The following is a 17301-nucleotide window of genomic DNA, read 5'->3' as shown; positions in this document are numbered from 1 at the left end:
TGTGATGATGAGCACAAGCTACATGATCTCGTTGTGGGTCCTTGACAAATCCTCCCGTCTGTTTCTTCCAGCGTCTCTCGTGTATATGCTTGAAAAAGCAGGACCATTATTCCATGGTCGAGATTTTGACACGTAGGTCTTATTTTCCGCGCAAAATGCGGTTGAAGTTTTGTCTTTATTTGTCTATTTTCGCCACTTTTCTGACGTTCGCCAAAACAGCACTTTGTCTTTTTTGTTTAGTGTTATTTCTTTTCATTGCTTCTGCATCGCAATTTTCTCAGATATTTTCTGATTCCAGGGCAGGTATCACCTTTGCTCACTGTTCCCTGTCAATTATGGATCAAACCAATAAAGAAAGAATTGGCATAAAGAGACAGTGACCTCTTCTAATCAACAGATATTTTTCTACTTTTGGCCCCTAAGAAGAAGACCCACTATTTAAAGGGAGTAAATTGGTGATGAGACTGCCCTTGTACGAAAACACTCATTGTTGCTACTCATTTTACAAATTTTAGTAAGATGGAAGCCTAACTCAATCTCATAATATTAAATAAAAGTAAGTTAATAATTATTGATCTCAAAATATAAACAGATTCAAAATCTGAAATCAAAATACTTTCTAGAATCATAATGATCAGAAGATTTCACAGATAGGGAAATAGCTAGTGCAAATTTTGTGAAAATTAAAATTCTTAAACTTCTATGGTTCGAAAAAGTTCTACTTGTCCTGAAGTTTATTAATTTACATCAACATAAAGCCAAAAACTTGAATTTGGAAATATTCATTTTAATATTATCGAGGATAAGTGATGATGGAAGGGGCCCCCAGTGGAAAAAGGCCCAATTTTTGTTTTGGGAGGACAAATGTCCCCGACGTGATGTGGCGATACATTAAGAAAATATCCCCACTAAAAGAAGAAGAAAACAATAGTCTTAGAGGCAGTAAAGAACGAGATAGAGTCGAGAAAACAAAAATTGAGAACGGGAAGAAATTAGTGGGGAAAGGAGAAGATAGTCAACAGGGCTTCAATATCTTCAAGTTCTTGAAAATCGCGGATAATGAAATCTGGGAGCAAAGAAGGGCCAGATTGAAAGCACTGGAGTGGTTAAACAAACCACACCGCCCGGCAGAGTTCAAATGGCAGGTGAGTCCGGGGAAGGCGACGTTGACAACTTCATTGAAGCCCCGGGAAAGTATTCCGCCGAAGAGAGGGGTCCCCTTGTCCGAGATTATAAACGTACAGGACCCTTCTGGGAAATTGTTCCTCCACATCGCAGCAGGCATCAAGAATGGCTCATCCGCGACATGCGGCGCACCACCAAGGCGAACTTCCAAGGGGACACCGCCCTCCACGTCGCGGCGAGAGCCGGAAAGATCCACACAGCCAAACTTCTCCTCGACAGCGACGGGATCGTGGGCATGGCGAATAACGCGGGCAACACGGCGTTGCATGAAGCTGTGAAGAACAGTCACTACGAGTTGACTCGGATGCTCCTGAATCGAGGGTCGAATTTGGTGTATGAGGAGAACAGAGAGCGTAAGTGCCCGTTGTACTTGGCGGTCGAGATGGGAGACTTGAGGAGTCTTGTGCTTTTGATGGAAGCGGTGGATGGGGAGAAAGTCTCTCTACTGGAAGGCATGTCACCGGTCCACGGAGCTGTGATGCACGAAAGGATAGGTCAGTGATTACACTTTTAACTCTCCCTCCAGTAAATACATCAGTCGGACCATATGCCTTTACATGCAGGTCTACTTTGGTTCCACAAGAGCTGTTGAATCATGAAGCCTCCCATTCACGAAGCATCAGCTCTACTTGGGTATCAATTTTGGCCACAAATTTTTATTTTTTTTATCTCAATAAAAGAGATACCAATTTTGGATCAGGTCTCAATTTTCAAAAAAAGAAGAAGAAAAAAACCCACTTTTAGTGGGTACTAAAATCTAGCCCTCTCAAGTTTTTGTTCAGTAATGCTGTAAAAAATTTAGCGTCTCAATCTGCAACGGAAACTTGACGAACCCAGATCTGGGTGCTGACCAAAAGTGAGTACTTTTTTATGATACAAAAACAAGTTTGGGCCCCCAATTAGGACAAGAGCTAGAGTTATGTGGAAAAAAAAGTCCGAGCAAAAATTGGGACTCAAGCAAAAATTGATGCTTTTATATGAGATAAAAAGAAATTTTGGGTCATAATTGGGAATCAAGATAAAGTTTGAACTTTTTAAAACCTGCACCAATTACTAAACATTTCCTATAAATTTTGGTCCAGAAGGAGGCGAATTATGATATGTTTGGACTTAGGTCCTAGCAAGACTTACCCCTAAAAAATATTATAGATTTAGTACTTCGATAGCAGGTACTCATAGTATAAGCCATTATAGATACTAAACCATTTTTATTTTTGTCCAAGGACCTTTTTTGTAAAATAGGAAAAGGCTCTTGTCGTGGCTGCCCTTGATTACTCAAATGTGGTAAACTACTACCTGGAAATGAATGTTTATATGCTTCGAAGCATTATCCAATGTCTATACTGAAATTATCCCCTTAAAGTTTGCATGTCAATTATGGACTCCATGTTAAATCGCATTTTTCTATTCATTTTAAGAAAATATAATAGTTAGAGGACTAGACCCTTGGTTATGAGTATGATACAAATTCATTCATTTGTTGTTTTGTAATGATGTAGAAATGCTGAAAGAGATGTCAAAGCAAAAGAAAGAGCTATTTTACTTGAGTGATGTTGGGGGTGGTACTCCCCTCCATCTTGCAGCATACGCGAATTACATCGATGGAGTTAAATTCTTGGTCAATGAGTTCACTTCGAGCGCTGTTGAATATGACAAAGAGGGCTATCTTCCGATCCACATTGCGTGCAAGATGGGTCATCTCGAAACAATCAAGGAATTGATTCAACATTGGCCATTTCCGGAAGAGTTGCTAAATTTTAAGGAAGGGCAAAATATACTTCATGTTGCGGCAAAGTACGGAAGGGCCTCTATAGTGAAGTACATACTTGGTAATCTCGAGCTTGAGAAGCTCATAAATGTGAAAGACAAGGAAGGAAATACACCTCTACATCTAGCCACATTGCAGTGGCAACCTGAGGTTTTATTGTCTCTCACCAGGGACAACAGAGTGGATCTTAAGCTTGTAAACAATGGCAACTTGACGGCTCTCGACATTGTAGACGAGCAACTAAAAAAAGTCGATGCTCCACTTCAACAGGTACTGATCTCTACAAAATGAATTAATAGGTTATCTACTTTTGTTTTCCACTATTGCTTTAGCCGCTTCCTTTGTGGTAGAGATGAAAATAATTAAAATTTGAACTACCCACGATAGTTACCGAAGTGGAATTTAGTTTCTATAGTAAGTTTAGAAAATATTGCATTTGCAAGTCTATGTATTACTTGAGAATGTTTTATTTTTCCGACTTCTAAATCTATCTTCATGGATAATAAATGGTCTTTTTTATATGCTTGACTAGAGCATAACACGAACAATCTTATTGTCTGCTGGAGCCCCCAGAAGCAAAGACAAAGCAATTTGCCAATCAAAAGACTTAGGCCAAGAAAACGATTTGGAGCCTCTAGATTTGGATAGACTAAAGGACGAGATCAATTCTCATATGGTTGTGGCAACAGTCATTGCTGCTATGACATTTGCCGCTGGCTTTTCTATTTTTGGAGCATATAATGACTCTGAACCAGATGCAGGAATTACTACATTATTGAACAAACCCATGTATGACGTCTTTGTGATCTGCAACACTGTCGCCATGTTCAGCTCGATAATTTCAATTGTGATCATTCTTTGGAGACAGATCAATGATTCGCACGCTGTGCTTCATGCCCTTGAAAAGGCAAGGCAACCGTTGCTCACTGCTCTTGCTACAATGTCCATGGCCTTCATGGCAGGAGTCTACGTGACTGTAAGCAAATGCACTTGGATCGCCATTTTAGCCTTAATTATCGGAAGCACTGCCCTCTTTGTTATCTTGAGTCTTTACATGGCCTTGTTTGTTCCGCTCGGGTACAATTGCCGTCTTGTCCAGTTCTTCGCGGACTACATCATTAGAGCTGGTATATCAATTTCCAGAAGTGTGACCGTAGAAAGGGCCACGTGGCAGCCGCACTATCCTCTTGGAATCCTCAATCCTTCCGCTGGATGTCCTGAAATTGATCCGATACCAGCAACAAATGTCATCGACGGAAACTCAAAATATTGAGGTGTGTTAAATTATGTCTTGAACTTGTTAAATAGTAGAAAAAAAATACAATAGATATCTTGAGGGCATATACATATGTGTGTGTGTGTGTGTGTGTGTTGAACTTTGTTTTGATTGGGCTGGATAAATACATTGAAGTGTGTTAAATTATGTCTTGAACTTGTTAAATAGTAGAAAAGAAATTCAATAAATATCTTGAAGGGTATATATATATGTTGAACTTTGTTTTGATTGGGCTGGATAAATATCTAAGTTTTACTGCACAAATAAATTCAATAAAAGGAGATTCGGCTACGGTTAAAACAGAAAGGAAAATTTCTCTAGCACTACAAGACAAAATTAGGGGCTCTTTTTTTTAACTTTATAAACATATTTTTATTTTATGGGCAGATAGAAGTCTTTGTCAAAGATAGAAATAATAAGCAAGGGTTTTCCTTTCATTCTTCTTGCCCGCCGCGGCCGCACAAAGGAAAAAAGAAAAGCGTACATAGACTCTCCTTGGACAGTCGTACCTAAAGTTTTTGCTTTGGACTAGCACCTGGCTAATTGTACCGTGAGTTTTACATTTGTCAATTTGTATATGCTTTGAGTTTGACTTTAATTTAAGTGTGAAAAATACTCAAGTGTTAGAGTGATTGTAACTCTAATACTCCTATTATAATGAATTATTTACTATTGACTTTTCGTGAAGGAAACCAACACTCAAACTGAACTTTGTAAATCTTCGATATTCTTTTATTTTTTGTTCCTTCTTTATTTCTCTAGTAATTCTAGGTTGATTTAATTTCAAGATCCTATCAATTTCTACTTTATGTGATCACTTTACTTTTAAAGTGATATTTGCCTCAATCATGGAGCTTCAAGATTTAGAAAAGTCATTTCTAGGATATAACAAAATTCAAAATCATGAGAAACAATGCACTCGTAATTTTCTTTTCAATTTCTCTTGAATCCCATGAAAGGTTCTAAATAAGAGAATTATACATTTAAGAGAGATCAAAGAAGATTGTAATTGCAATAATTTGTAAAACACTCTCCCCTATTCTCTATAATTATTACATCTCGTGGGAGATCTTGTCTTAGATAAAAAGAAAATAATAAGTCTTTTAACTCAAAACGGTACATTTTCAAAAGGAATTCCACGGTCTATAACCGTTTGAGTCAAACTTCGAAAGGACATCAGAAAATAAAGAGGCTACTAATCATTCTATTGGTTCTCCGAAGGCTCCAGGTCCTCAAAGCCCTGACTTTTGGAAATATAGTTTTATTTTAGGTTGCTTTTTGCCAAAAACGATTATGTTTCACCTCGATAGGGATGCAATATGACCCAATTGATGATTCTCATGTCACTAAACATTAATGTTAATCTCTATATTGGGAATCACATGCGAGAACATAAAATTAGAGAAAATATGCACTATTTGCGATCGTCACATCACTAGCTAATAATATTAAGCATCAACAAGAGGAGCAAAGTGTGACATCCTAATTTTCAGGTTCTGCTTTCAATTGGATAAGTTGGGCTTTTCATCAACGCACCTATAGTGCTATTCTCTGGGATGGCTACTCATGAGATAACTAATTTATAAGGTGAGGTCGTTAAGGAATATAAATGTAAAAGACTTGAGAATTCGACCAAAAGTCGACTGCCCAACCGTGCTAATTTGCAAGGGTCATTATGGCATTGTCAAAATCGATCAAATATCAAGAATAGGTCGATTTGATTGAGATGTGTGATCAAAGTATAGGTGATTCTACATAATTGCAAAATTTTAGTCGATTGGTATTGGATCAATTTTCTGTCGTTTTGGGCACCATGTACCCATAATTGAAATCTTGAGATTTTCACGACAACCGAAAGTCGCCAATGTGTCGAAAAGATAAGTTGTGGCTCGAAGAAAATCAACCATAGATCAATTACACCAAAAATTCCTAAAAGCTACCCGGTAAGTTAAGTTACGCTAAAATTGCGTCAAGTTGAAATTAACCGCAAATTTGAACTCAATTTCAAAAATTGAAAATTCTATCATGTTACGATTCATTTTAGGTACGTCAACTCGTCTTTCAATGAATTTTCGATGAGTTCAGGATTTTTACTTAAAAATCAATTCAGACGATTCAGAAAAAAACGCAAATTCGGAGGGGCCAAATTGAGGAGATTTTTGGCCTCCAAAGTGAGCTACTTAGTGATGAGAAATTGTGGATTTTGTGTGGGCTTCTTCCTCAACAAAAATTGGTCACTAAATTGGAGAGATTTGTTAAGAAATTGAATTTCGGATGAATCGGAAAAAAGAAAGTAAATTCGGATAGGAGTGAGAGTGGCTATTTTTGCGGTCCTAGACTTGTTATTGTGGAAGTTTGCATGCAAAGAAGTAAGTGGGAACCAAGTATATTCGCATGGAGATTTTCGATGATCAAATTGGATTAAATTGAAGCCCTATTAGAAGAAATTCGTAGGCTTGAGGGGCTGTCGCATTTTGGCCTTCATTTGGACTTCAAAAGGGTCAAGTTGGTGTGGAAATTGGCCTTGAATGACCAATTGATAATGTTGCTTGAAAGTGAGCTGAAGATAAGGATGAATAAACTCTTGTTTAAGATACCTTTGTTGACTTTAAACCCTCCATCCACAGCTCTCAAACGCTAGTTGCATTCCCCTCTCCTATTTGCACACGTCTCTCCCTTTCCCTTTATTTTCGCACGTTTCCCCCACCCCCTCACTAGCCAACAATCTTTGCTCTCTTATCCTTCCCCTACCGATGTCCCTCCCTCTCTCTCCTCCCTCTCTTCTCGAGCATGATTGTTGCCTCCCTCATCTTCTTAGTTGTATACTATATCAGCCTGAAGGCTTCGATATATCAACTTAGGATGAGCAGTATACATTGTTATGAGCTTTTGGCAAGCATTTCTAGCTATCTTCAGTTTAGGGTGAGCAGTCCTTGATGTGATCAGACTTGATAGATAATATTGAATAAGTTGACCAAGAGATGGTCTTGATAGTATAGAATCGACTGAATTGATTGATCGATGACTCAATCTAATTTGATGATTGGATGTGTTGAAGTGATTCATTGAATTTATAAATTATACTAACTAATAGGAAGGATCTGAGGCAAAGGTAAATCATCTGACTTATGCTTATGCTTAAGTAGCCATTGGGGCGTATTTCCTTCCTATTCGGAGTTTAGGAAGTAGACTTGTTGAGACATTGTCTCACCCCGTCATGGGCTAACATTTTCAGGTGCCTAGTGTGAAGAACTAGAAGCTAGAGGTCAAAGGGTCAAGAGTATGGGTGGCTCAGAAGTTCTTTTGAAGATAGACCTCCTATACTTAGATCCTAGAGTTGATCTCTATTTGTAAACTTGAGTGTGGTTTTTAATAATGTGTTTGATTTGAAATTTGTTGTCTTACTTTTCTATTCCATGTCTGTTATTATCAGAAGATTAGTAAATTCGCTTCCGCATGTGCATTAAAAATGAATGAGTTGGCGACGCGTCCTGGACGTCGCAATTTAATCGACCACCGAGGGATGGGCACGCACTCAGAGGATCGGGGCATGATACGAAGATCTACTCTTTCCTTGAAAACCTCAGCTGTCCCATCTATTAAAGGACCCATTACAAGACAAAAGCGCGGCCGCACATTTCATAGAGACGGGCGTAGTACCGGCAGGGTGGGGGCTGGTTTCTCTTTTGCTGGTCGGTCACAACCGGCGGCCATAGACAAAAAAAGAGAGTGGAGAGAGAACGTGAGGGGAGAGGCTGGCTTCCTCTTTGTGATGGTTTTTACATGACATGTTACTGGTGCCGCGTTTGTGTTCCATGATTTCAGTCAAGCTTTGTCTCCACTCGTGCCGGTTCTTTTTGGCTTTTGTCGTGAGGTATCTTGCCCCAGCCCATACCCGAATTTCCATCTAGCAAACCATCAGGCTCGGTGAAGCTTTCCTGCAGCATCTCAGCGCGATTTCCAGCAAATCTCAGCCACATCAACGAAGTTTTCAGGCAAGCACCAGCGTTCCAGAGGTCACGCGGAATTCCCGAAGGCAGTCCTGCAACCTCCAGGTGAACGTCCAGCGAACTGGATCCGGCCTCGCTCCTTACAAGGTCTCGTTATACCCAGTCCGCAAGCCATCAGCCACGGTTCCAGTTGCTTTACCGGCAATCCAGGAGCTTCACAGCTTTTGCCGTGCCAATATTGTTTCGCTTTCTTGCAGGTTTTTCGGCTACGTCCCCCAACCGTCACCACTGAGTCACCTCACCGTGAGCAGCTCTCTCACCAAGTGAAATTGTGCCACTATGAACTGTCGTCCGCGAGCTAACCACTGTGAAGCATTGTTGACCCCGATTCCCGCGATTTATCGGTCATCTGAGTTTGGAAATGCTATCCGAGCATATTGCAAAATTAGGTAAGAATTTTCATTTACATGATTTTTATATATTTTGTTTCCTAATTTGTGAAATCACATTCTTATTTGAACCTTTGAGTGATATTATCATATCTATGGAATTCCTCAGTAGCCTTTAAATTATAAATAATTTCTTAATTTCACATCGTGCCATAATTGTCAATCTAATCTCCCACCGAGATAAGATTTATGATTGCCCGAGATACGATTTATGATCGCATAGAAATCATCAATCCGATCTTAAACCCGAGATATAATTCATCATTATATGAAAAATTGGCCAATTCAATCTCATGCTAGAAATACAACTCATCAATTTATTTCCGAAATTAGACGGATATCTATAATATCTCATGTGATCCGATGTCATGTTTAATGTGGATTTGATTTCTTTCTATTTTCACTAGGTTTGAATTGATTTTGGTTTTGGAAAAAAAAAATCCAAAAAGATTACACAATAAATTGAAGTAGATTCTTTTTAGATAATGTATATTTCGAGTAATTTCTTATTTTGAAAATTTTAAAATAAAAATTCAAAGAATTTTTTTTCTAGATTATTAAGATTCATTTTCTTAATTAAGACTGCATGTTTAAATATAGGTCACTTTTAATTTCGAATTTTAGTTAAAACAAAACGTATACAATATCATTTGCATGTCACTTAGAATTAGTTCACCTATTGTTTAGAAATTGCATGTTTAGGAATCATTTAGATTAAAGCGTGTGACATGTTAGAATAGTCACATTAATTTTTACCCTTCATTAGATTATATCATTTAATTAATGTCACGTGACATATAGTTTGCATGACAAGTTGTATGTTACATGTCATTTTAATTAGTTATTTTTGTATATTATTATGTTGTATTGCATCTAGATTATGTTTCATTTAAGCAAGTAAAAATCCCAAAAAATTGAGTGATTGTGTGTTAATTAGAAATTATATCTAGGATTGCTAATGTGATTTCTAAGCTAAAATTGCAAATGCTTTCGTTGCTTCGAGGGAAGTAATTTCCCCTTTTTTTTTGCAATTTGTCTAATACTTTGGTTATTGAGTGTTAAATAATGGTTGCACACATACTTGATCACGTCCAATTTTTGGGAGTAAATTAAAATCAATGCAACCTACCTATAAAATATGTTTCTAAAATAAAAGATAAAATGTACCGAAATAGTGTTAGAGAAATTTAACGTAGTCAAGTTCCCGTACCCATAATCTCTAGTTCGTAGGAGTGGAGTAATTCTCCCATTACTTTACTTGGGTTTCCAATTGACTCATAAAAAAATAGATTATTGTCGATTCCTAATAGAAAATCATTTGCATGTTAATGATTTAAACCTAAGTCGCGAATTGATATGGGTTTGGGAGAGCCTAAGTTAAATCTAAGCTTAATAATCTATTAGCTAAACCCTTCAGTAGTTCCATCCACTTCAAGGAGGTCGCAACAAGAGATCTCCATCTATATTGCCGGTGGCTTATAACACAATAAATCCTAAACAATATACATATCCATAAACCCCTCAATGGTTTAGAACATAGGGACAAGGAACATCAAACACAAACCCATCCTCTATTTGTGCACAAAACAAATTCATAATCCATATCATAACCCATAAGACATTTCACAAACTAGGTTATAAAGCAGCTTGTATAGCCTTTTGCAATTCATTTCATAAATCATTTCTCAAGCACTCACAAATATTTAGATCAAAATATTTAAAATGATCAAAATCAACTCAAACTATATCAAATACCATAAAGGGTAGCAAGTATCCAATCTAATTTCTATGCAATAAATATACTCTTTAATCCTTACCATTTTAGGAATATGACTGTACAAATTCAAAGAAGAAATAAGCATCAATCACTCGGGAAAGTTTAAACAAAACCGCAAAAGATATCTGAGCTGATATACCCGTAATCCTATTGATTAAGCGAAAAAATAATAATATCAAATTCAAGTAAAACGCTACGTCAATTATGTTGCAAATAATAAAGTTTAATCGCTAACAAAACAACTCTCGCATGCCGACAAAATGCTCATCCAAAGCAATTATTCATTTTATATGCCATGCATAACTTGAGTGTAGAAACTTTAAAAATTCACTTCAACTAAATCACAACTCTGAATTGATTTTCATCAAACTCTACGTCTTCACAACGCCCTTAGCCTATGTTGCATGGACACGTTACACGTGCTTCTGTGTTGTGTCCGACACGTGTCGGAGCGTGTCGGATACGTCGACACATGTCGGAGCATGTCGGACATGTCGACACGCTCGAACATGCATTGATCGCGTGTCGGATTTGTCAACACGTGGTCAACTTTTGTCAACACGTTTCGACACACGTGTTCGAAAGACGATGGAGGGTGGAGACTGAAGGCAAGGGCGAGGGAGCAGAGATGAGGCTGTGAGTGACAGCGAGCCCGTGACAGCAAGTAGAACCAGTCCTCCTCAAGCAAAAGTCCCTCGAGGTGAAAGTATATCCCCACCAATTCTTCCGGCTTCCGCTTCTTCAACTCATCTTCCAGGCGGCGGTGCTTCTCCTTCTTGGTCACTGTGGTGGCGGCAATGGCGGTGGTGGTGGTGGAGGTGTGGCGCTCCTTCTTGCCTCACCCCTAAACCCGTGGCCTAGCCAAATTAGAGAGAGAAAGTAGTGAGAGAAAGCCTCTAAGTGCTTGTGTCGTGTGTGGGTCTCTGTCCGCATCCGTGCGGACGTCAAAACTCCCTTCAATCGGAGGAGGAGAAGAAGAGGAGAGGAAGGAAGGTCGTGTGGCGAGGAGGAGGAGAAGAAAGAGGGTGCACTGGGGTTTTGAGAAGGGAACTAAAAGAATAAAAAAAGGGTCTTGCGTGTTGGAGGGAGGGGGAAGTGACCGGCTGATGGCCTGTCAAGGAAAGAAAAGGGCAAAAAGATTTGGGGGTGGGGGAAAGATACAAGGGAGGAGTTTTTTGGGGGACCCCTTGGGGACTTTTTATTTTCAATTTGGGGGGGCTGGTGGGGAATAAAATTAAAAAGTAATTTCAAAAAATAAAAGTACTGAATGTTGAATGATTAGTGTAAATTCATTTTAGGTTCTTTTTTTTAATTAATTAATTATTTATAAATTTGAATCAAATTAATTAAAAATAAAAATATTTATTTAATATACAACATGTTCTAGCGTGTCGGAATTTTCTATTTTTGAGAAATGACATGTTGACGTATCATGTCGTATCGCGTGTCCGTGCAAACTAGCCCTTAGCTATCGGTTATATATAATTCCATAACTTAACAACTCTTAGATCAAATTTTGCAGTCCAAAATTCACATATATGAATTTATGACTTAACTCTAAAAATTAATCCAATTAGATTTACCAAGGTCTGAATCTTCATCAAACACTACAAAACAAAGCTAATCTAACTTGTCGAGACGTACTAGGCGAGTATACGCGAAAGCTCGTCCTTTTATCTTTATTATCCTTTCTTTCTTTTTCTTTTCTTCTTGTATCCTTCCCTTCTATTCAAATTGTAAATCTACGGGTTCATCCCCCTTTTCAGGTAGTAATTTTTTTTTTTTTTGGATGCCTACTGTTTTTGACCATGTCAAAAGCCAAAAGTTACATTCTACCCTCCTTAAAAAGAGCTTGTGCTGCTTCTATACGAAACCAATAAATCACACTACCAAATTCGAAGCACTACAATACTAGTACACTTCTCAAAAGAGAACACAACTAGTGACAGGAAGCTAGATCACAATACTGAATTCCAAGCACTACTACAACAACCATACACTTCTCAAAAGAGATCACAATTAGTGACAAACACTTTTAGTAAATGAACTTCTCACTCGAATCAATAGTAAAGCTTTCTTTTGTAGTATGATCTGGGATTTCTCTATCATGTGTTGATCTTCTCATACAATCTTTAGTACTAGACTAGCCGTTAGATAATCTTCAAGTGGATCAATTTAGTCGTTCAAGATAAACAACTTAATCACTTGGCAATCTAGTCGTCTGTACAATCAACCTAGCGACAGTGTAGTTTCCACAAATAGTGTTTCCTATATTAGTAAATAATCCTTTTCACCAAAGTGATTGACAATTGATTGGATTCCCCTTTGTTTATCTTTTCTAGAGTTTCAGGTATGTGGCTTGCCTTTAATATTCCTTGAGACTTAGATTGATGGTCAAAGGAATATTTGCGTCTTCAGATGTGTCATCACGTGACATGCACATTCATATGAGGTGATATGCCAACTCCTCGTATTAACGATCTTTGAGTCCATCTAAGCTTCTCGTTGGTAATTGACTTACATAAACCTTTCCATTTGATCTTCCTGAGTACATTAGTGACCAAAAGCTCTATATATTAATCCACCTAATGGTACCTCCAAGACTCCATGAACTTTCCGTTCCTCCAACTTGTTCACCCTTTATTAATGTACTTCTAGTATGCATGAGTCTTTCCACTTGTAATTCGGAACTCGCCAATGGTGACAGAGTGTCTTTTATATCATTGCAACTTGAGATAAAACAAAACTTGCATTTATCTAGTGGTTATAAGAATTAGATGGTTTGTTCAACTTTAAAAGATCACGGGAGGTTTTCTCAAAAGGAAAATCATGACTTGGAGCATGATTTTTAGTCTAAAAGAGCAATATTCAGTGGAGGAAGAGCACAAAGTGGGGATTGAAAAACTGAGAAGAAGTGTGAAAATTTATAGGATAAGGACACTACAAGTGTTGTTACCTTTGTATAACATTCATTTGAGTGCCGTAATTTATGTTTTGACCAATTGGGTATCATGACTTATTTTCTAATTAATGCTTACTTGATAAGGCTATATTTAGCATATCTATGGTAAGATTTCATGCTAACGTTGGAAACCAAATTTTATTACAAGTAGCTTTGCCAAGTGGATTTGGATTGATTGCATACCCTATTTTGGTAAATTGTAGATTTTGATGTCTTGGATGATGTAAAATTCAGTAATTCCATGCTCATGTAATGATTTTTTCATTAGAGGCATTTAAATACATAAGTTATGTGATGATAACTCATATACAAACAATTCATTTGAACCTAAATTTGATTTTGGAACTACTAAATAATTAAGAGAGACTGCTGAACCTGAAAATAATTTCTCCTAATGAATAGTCATCTTGAAAGAGCTAGTATAAACACCTAGAGGGGATGAATAGGTGTGAAAACAAATTTTGCAAAATGCAGCAAAATTACTTTACTTTTAAACTAAGTCTGATGAATGACAGACTTTGAAGAAGAATTTAGATTTTAACAACTATTTTGAAATACAAAAAGATATCACAACAAATAAAGTAAATGAATTCAAGGAAGAGGAAATGAACACAAGATTTATAGTGGTTCGGCTTAGATTAAGCCTACGTCCACTCCCTCACATTAATAGCCTTCTAGCTGGTTTTCACTATGAATCAAAAAAGAGAATTACATCCTTATAATCTTGACTTCTTAATGAAGAGTTTCTACTGCTCTCACAAAGTCACTCTTTAGTGTTTCTCTCTCTCTCTTGAATACAAGTTTGAGCACTATATGATGAAAAACAAGTGATTCAGTAGCTTCAGATTTTGAAATTCTTCTTTCACACACACACTTTTGAATGACTTGAAAAACCTCCTTAAAGACTCATCTATGCCTTTGCGACCATTGGCACTTTTCAGAGGAATTCTTCCAATTAATCCATTTGACAGAATCAATTAAGGAGATCTCGAGCCGTTTGAAGATTGAGATGAAAGCCCGATTATCCTGGTCGCCCATACAATCAGAATCTTGGTTTCCATAAGTAGATTCTTTCCAAATAAATTTGCCTTCCAAAAATGATTTTTCTGTTCCGTGATTGATTCCAATAAAGATAACCAAAAATGTAAGTGAGATTTCTAACCAGAAAGCCATATATATCATGTTTGTACTAAAGTCTTGAAGGAAGAAAAATAATCTTAAGTCTGATTATATCTTCGTTCTTCACTTGCGTTCAGTCTGGGTCTTCGTCAGAGTGGGGCAAACTTCTAATGTAAGATAGACTTTGAAAGAATTTCACAGAAGTCTCATGTTCCTCAGAATGAAAATGAGAATAGAACTTAAAAAAGATTTGTTAGCTTCAAAACCTAATGGGAGTTTTCTCCAACACATCTTTAAGGGATTAGTGAATTGGAAGTTTTAAAATTTGTCAAGAAAGCGCAATTAAATGCTAAAACTTTCAAAAAGTGCAATTAAGTGTTAAAAAATTATCGAATTGGTGTAATTAAATTCTTTCGATAACTTAACGCAACTTGGCTTGTGGAAAATACTGACGTGTCTTTTTTTCCCCCTCTATGCTACATGGCATTAATGTGGTTAAACCGACATAGTTTTTGCCCAAATTAGATTTTTTTACTATAAAATTTATTTTCATTATATTAAAAATAAAATAACTTTTAAATACCCACAAAAAGGGAAAAATCAAGCAAGGGCTTCGCCTAGTTTTCTCTCGTCCTTTTTTTAATTAGCTTATTTTTTAATTTAATAAAATTAAATTTTGGATTTAAAAAATTAGATTAAAACAAATTGATGTCGTTTTACCCTTACCTTGCATGTTTTAGTTATGACATCACTGCATAGGAGAGAGACTATAAAAAAAAAAAAAAATCACGTCAACATTTTCTATTAGCCAAATTGGACAAAATTAATAAAAGAACTTGATTACACCATTTTGATTTATGATTTGATTGCACTTTAAAAATTTCTAAGATTTAATTGTATTTTGGGATAAATTTTGAAATATTTAGTACACTTATTCATATTAATATTTAATCTTCATCCATACGTAATGAGGATTATGACACCAGAATTCGGATTTGTAAAAGTGCCATAGCCAGCCCAATGATGCTCTCTTTTTGTTCGTTCCTTTTCCCTTTTTGTTACCCTTGCCCTCATTCCGTCCCTACATAATTGGAGCATATCATATATAATCGAAGCATGGAGGTAGGAAATTAATACTATGCTTACATCATCATCATTATTCTCTCTCATTGGGCATGTCCTGATATTATGACCAGGTAAACTACATATAACCTACAATGCGCTGGTAAACCTGGTCTGGACATCTTCGTGGAAGTCTTTGGCTCGGCCTGCTGTTTTCTTCTCTCTGTCTTTGGTCTCCCTTGCAGACTCCTAAACGGTGGTGGGATCACTGGGACTATATAGCTCTTCGCCTATTGCACTAGTCCTGCAAATGCACACAAATCTTACCATTCGCAGTCTCTAAGGTGAACAAATGTGTTTCTAGGTAATTCTACTTTCTGTACCAATTAGACAAATACTTTTGAGGTTCCTCTCGCTTGTAAAAATATCGTGCAAATTGCATGAGGACATGGTATACCAGATATGTCCCGTGATCCACAAGAGCAATTTTGCTTTTCCGTGTTATCATCCCCAAAATTGTCTAGTTTGTGCTTCTCTTCATAACCTTTTCTGCCATTCCAATCCGCATGGCAATGACGGCTTTCAGCCTTGCTTTCCCCTAATTTCATCAGACTCGTGGGCAATACTCATCATTTCATATGTCGCAGCAACTGACATCTTTTCTCGAATTCTTCTCATCCCCTGGGTTTCTTATACCTCAAGCATAAATATAGGGGTAATGCTGTTCCTTTAGAACACATCCACAAGCGCTTTCATCAAGCTTTGCCTTTGTGATCTTCCTCCAATATGCATAAATATGTCCAGTGCACATTTTATGTTCTGCCAAGGGTAAAAGCTCTTGGATAGCTGGAATCGATCCCAGCAAAACAAATATAAAATTTAAAAGTGTATCTAAATATGTAAAAAAAACATTTAGAAGAACAAGACACAAAAATAAATACATAACGAACAGAAAAGGACGATACCTTTTGTTGATTGGATATTTGGGACATCCCTTCTCCTTGCTTTCAATTCCCATCCCCATTTTATGCATCACATTGAAAAACCATGACCAAGAATCCTTTGTTTACCTGCAGTTTTTGCAAAACGGATTATGCTGCTTTTTCCCCCTTTCGGAATAAGCATAATAAAAGTCCTAAAATTTATCATAAAAGCTTAATGGGATTCCAAAACTTACAACAAATGCGATTAAGTCCTAAAACTTGTCTTAAAAGTGCAATCGAGTAATAAAACTTTCAAAAAGTAAAATCAAGTCCTAAAACTTATCAAATACACTTTTTGAAAATTTTAGGACTTGATTGCGTTTTTTAGACTAATTTTAGGACTTAATTGTATTTTTTTGAAAGTTTTAGGATCTTCAATGCACTTATCCCTTTATTTTTTATTGTTAAAGTGTTGAACAAAGTTAATGTCTTACATGAATATTTCATTCATGTTTGATTACTAAAAAAATGATGGTCCATTATGTTGAGAAACTCCTATCAGGTTTTGAAGTTGATAAAACTTTCTTATTCTTATCCTTATTCTAAAGAATAGTAGACTTCTGAAGTTATATAGCAGACTCTTGTCACAGTCTATACGTTCCAGAAGTCTTTCCCATTCTGACGCAATTCAGACTGAAACCAAATTTAGAACGAAGATATAATCAGACTTAGATTTATTGATCTTGCGACAAGAATTCAATATGAACATAATAGGGAATTATTCTTTAATATCTAGCTTTCTGACGAAAAATCTCACTTAGCTTTTATAA

The 17301-nt window shown here is 36.8% G+C and overlaps 1 protein-coding gene across 6 annotated transcripts; it reads left to right on the top strand.

Annotated features, from left to right (window-relative positions):
• The first annotated feature begins 902 nt into the window (after positions 1–902).
• On the top strand, positions 903–7621 carry LOC104414804 (protein ACCELERATED CELL DEATH 6). Of its 6 annotated transcripts, none has more exons than XM_010025992.3 (4): positions 903–1679; positions 2685–3223; positions 3486–3929; positions 4053–4439. In XM_010025992.3, the coding sequence occupies exons 1-4, from the start codon at positions 1139–1141 to the stop codon at positions 4224–4226; spliced, it is 1698 nt and encodes a 565-aa protein (XP_010024294.2). In that variant the 5' UTR covers positions 903–1138; the 3' UTR covers positions 4227–4439. The 6 variants fall into 6 exon arrangements, with proteins under 6 accessions (XP_010024294.2, XP_010024293.2, XP_010024292.2 ...); XM_010025991.3 differs by adding an exon at positions 7465–7621 and having other exon boundaries at positions 904–1679; positions 3486–4227; XM_010025990.3 differs by adding an exon at positions 4617–4877 and having other exon boundaries at positions 904–1679; positions 3486–4227.
• Positions 7622–17301: the final 9680 nt, after the last annotated feature.

The sequence above is a fragment of the Eucalyptus grandis genome, chromosome 8 (assembly GCF_016545825.1).
Source record: "Eucalyptus grandis isolate ANBG69807.140 chromosome 8, ASM1654582v1, whole genome shotgun sequence".
In the NCBI taxonomy this organism is placed as follows: Eukaryota; Viridiplantae; Streptophyta; class Magnoliopsida; order Myrtales; family Myrtaceae; genus Eucalyptus; species Eucalyptus grandis.
Note: the sequence above shows the minus strand (reverse complement) of the source record. Positions and strands in the feature narration are given on the sequence as shown.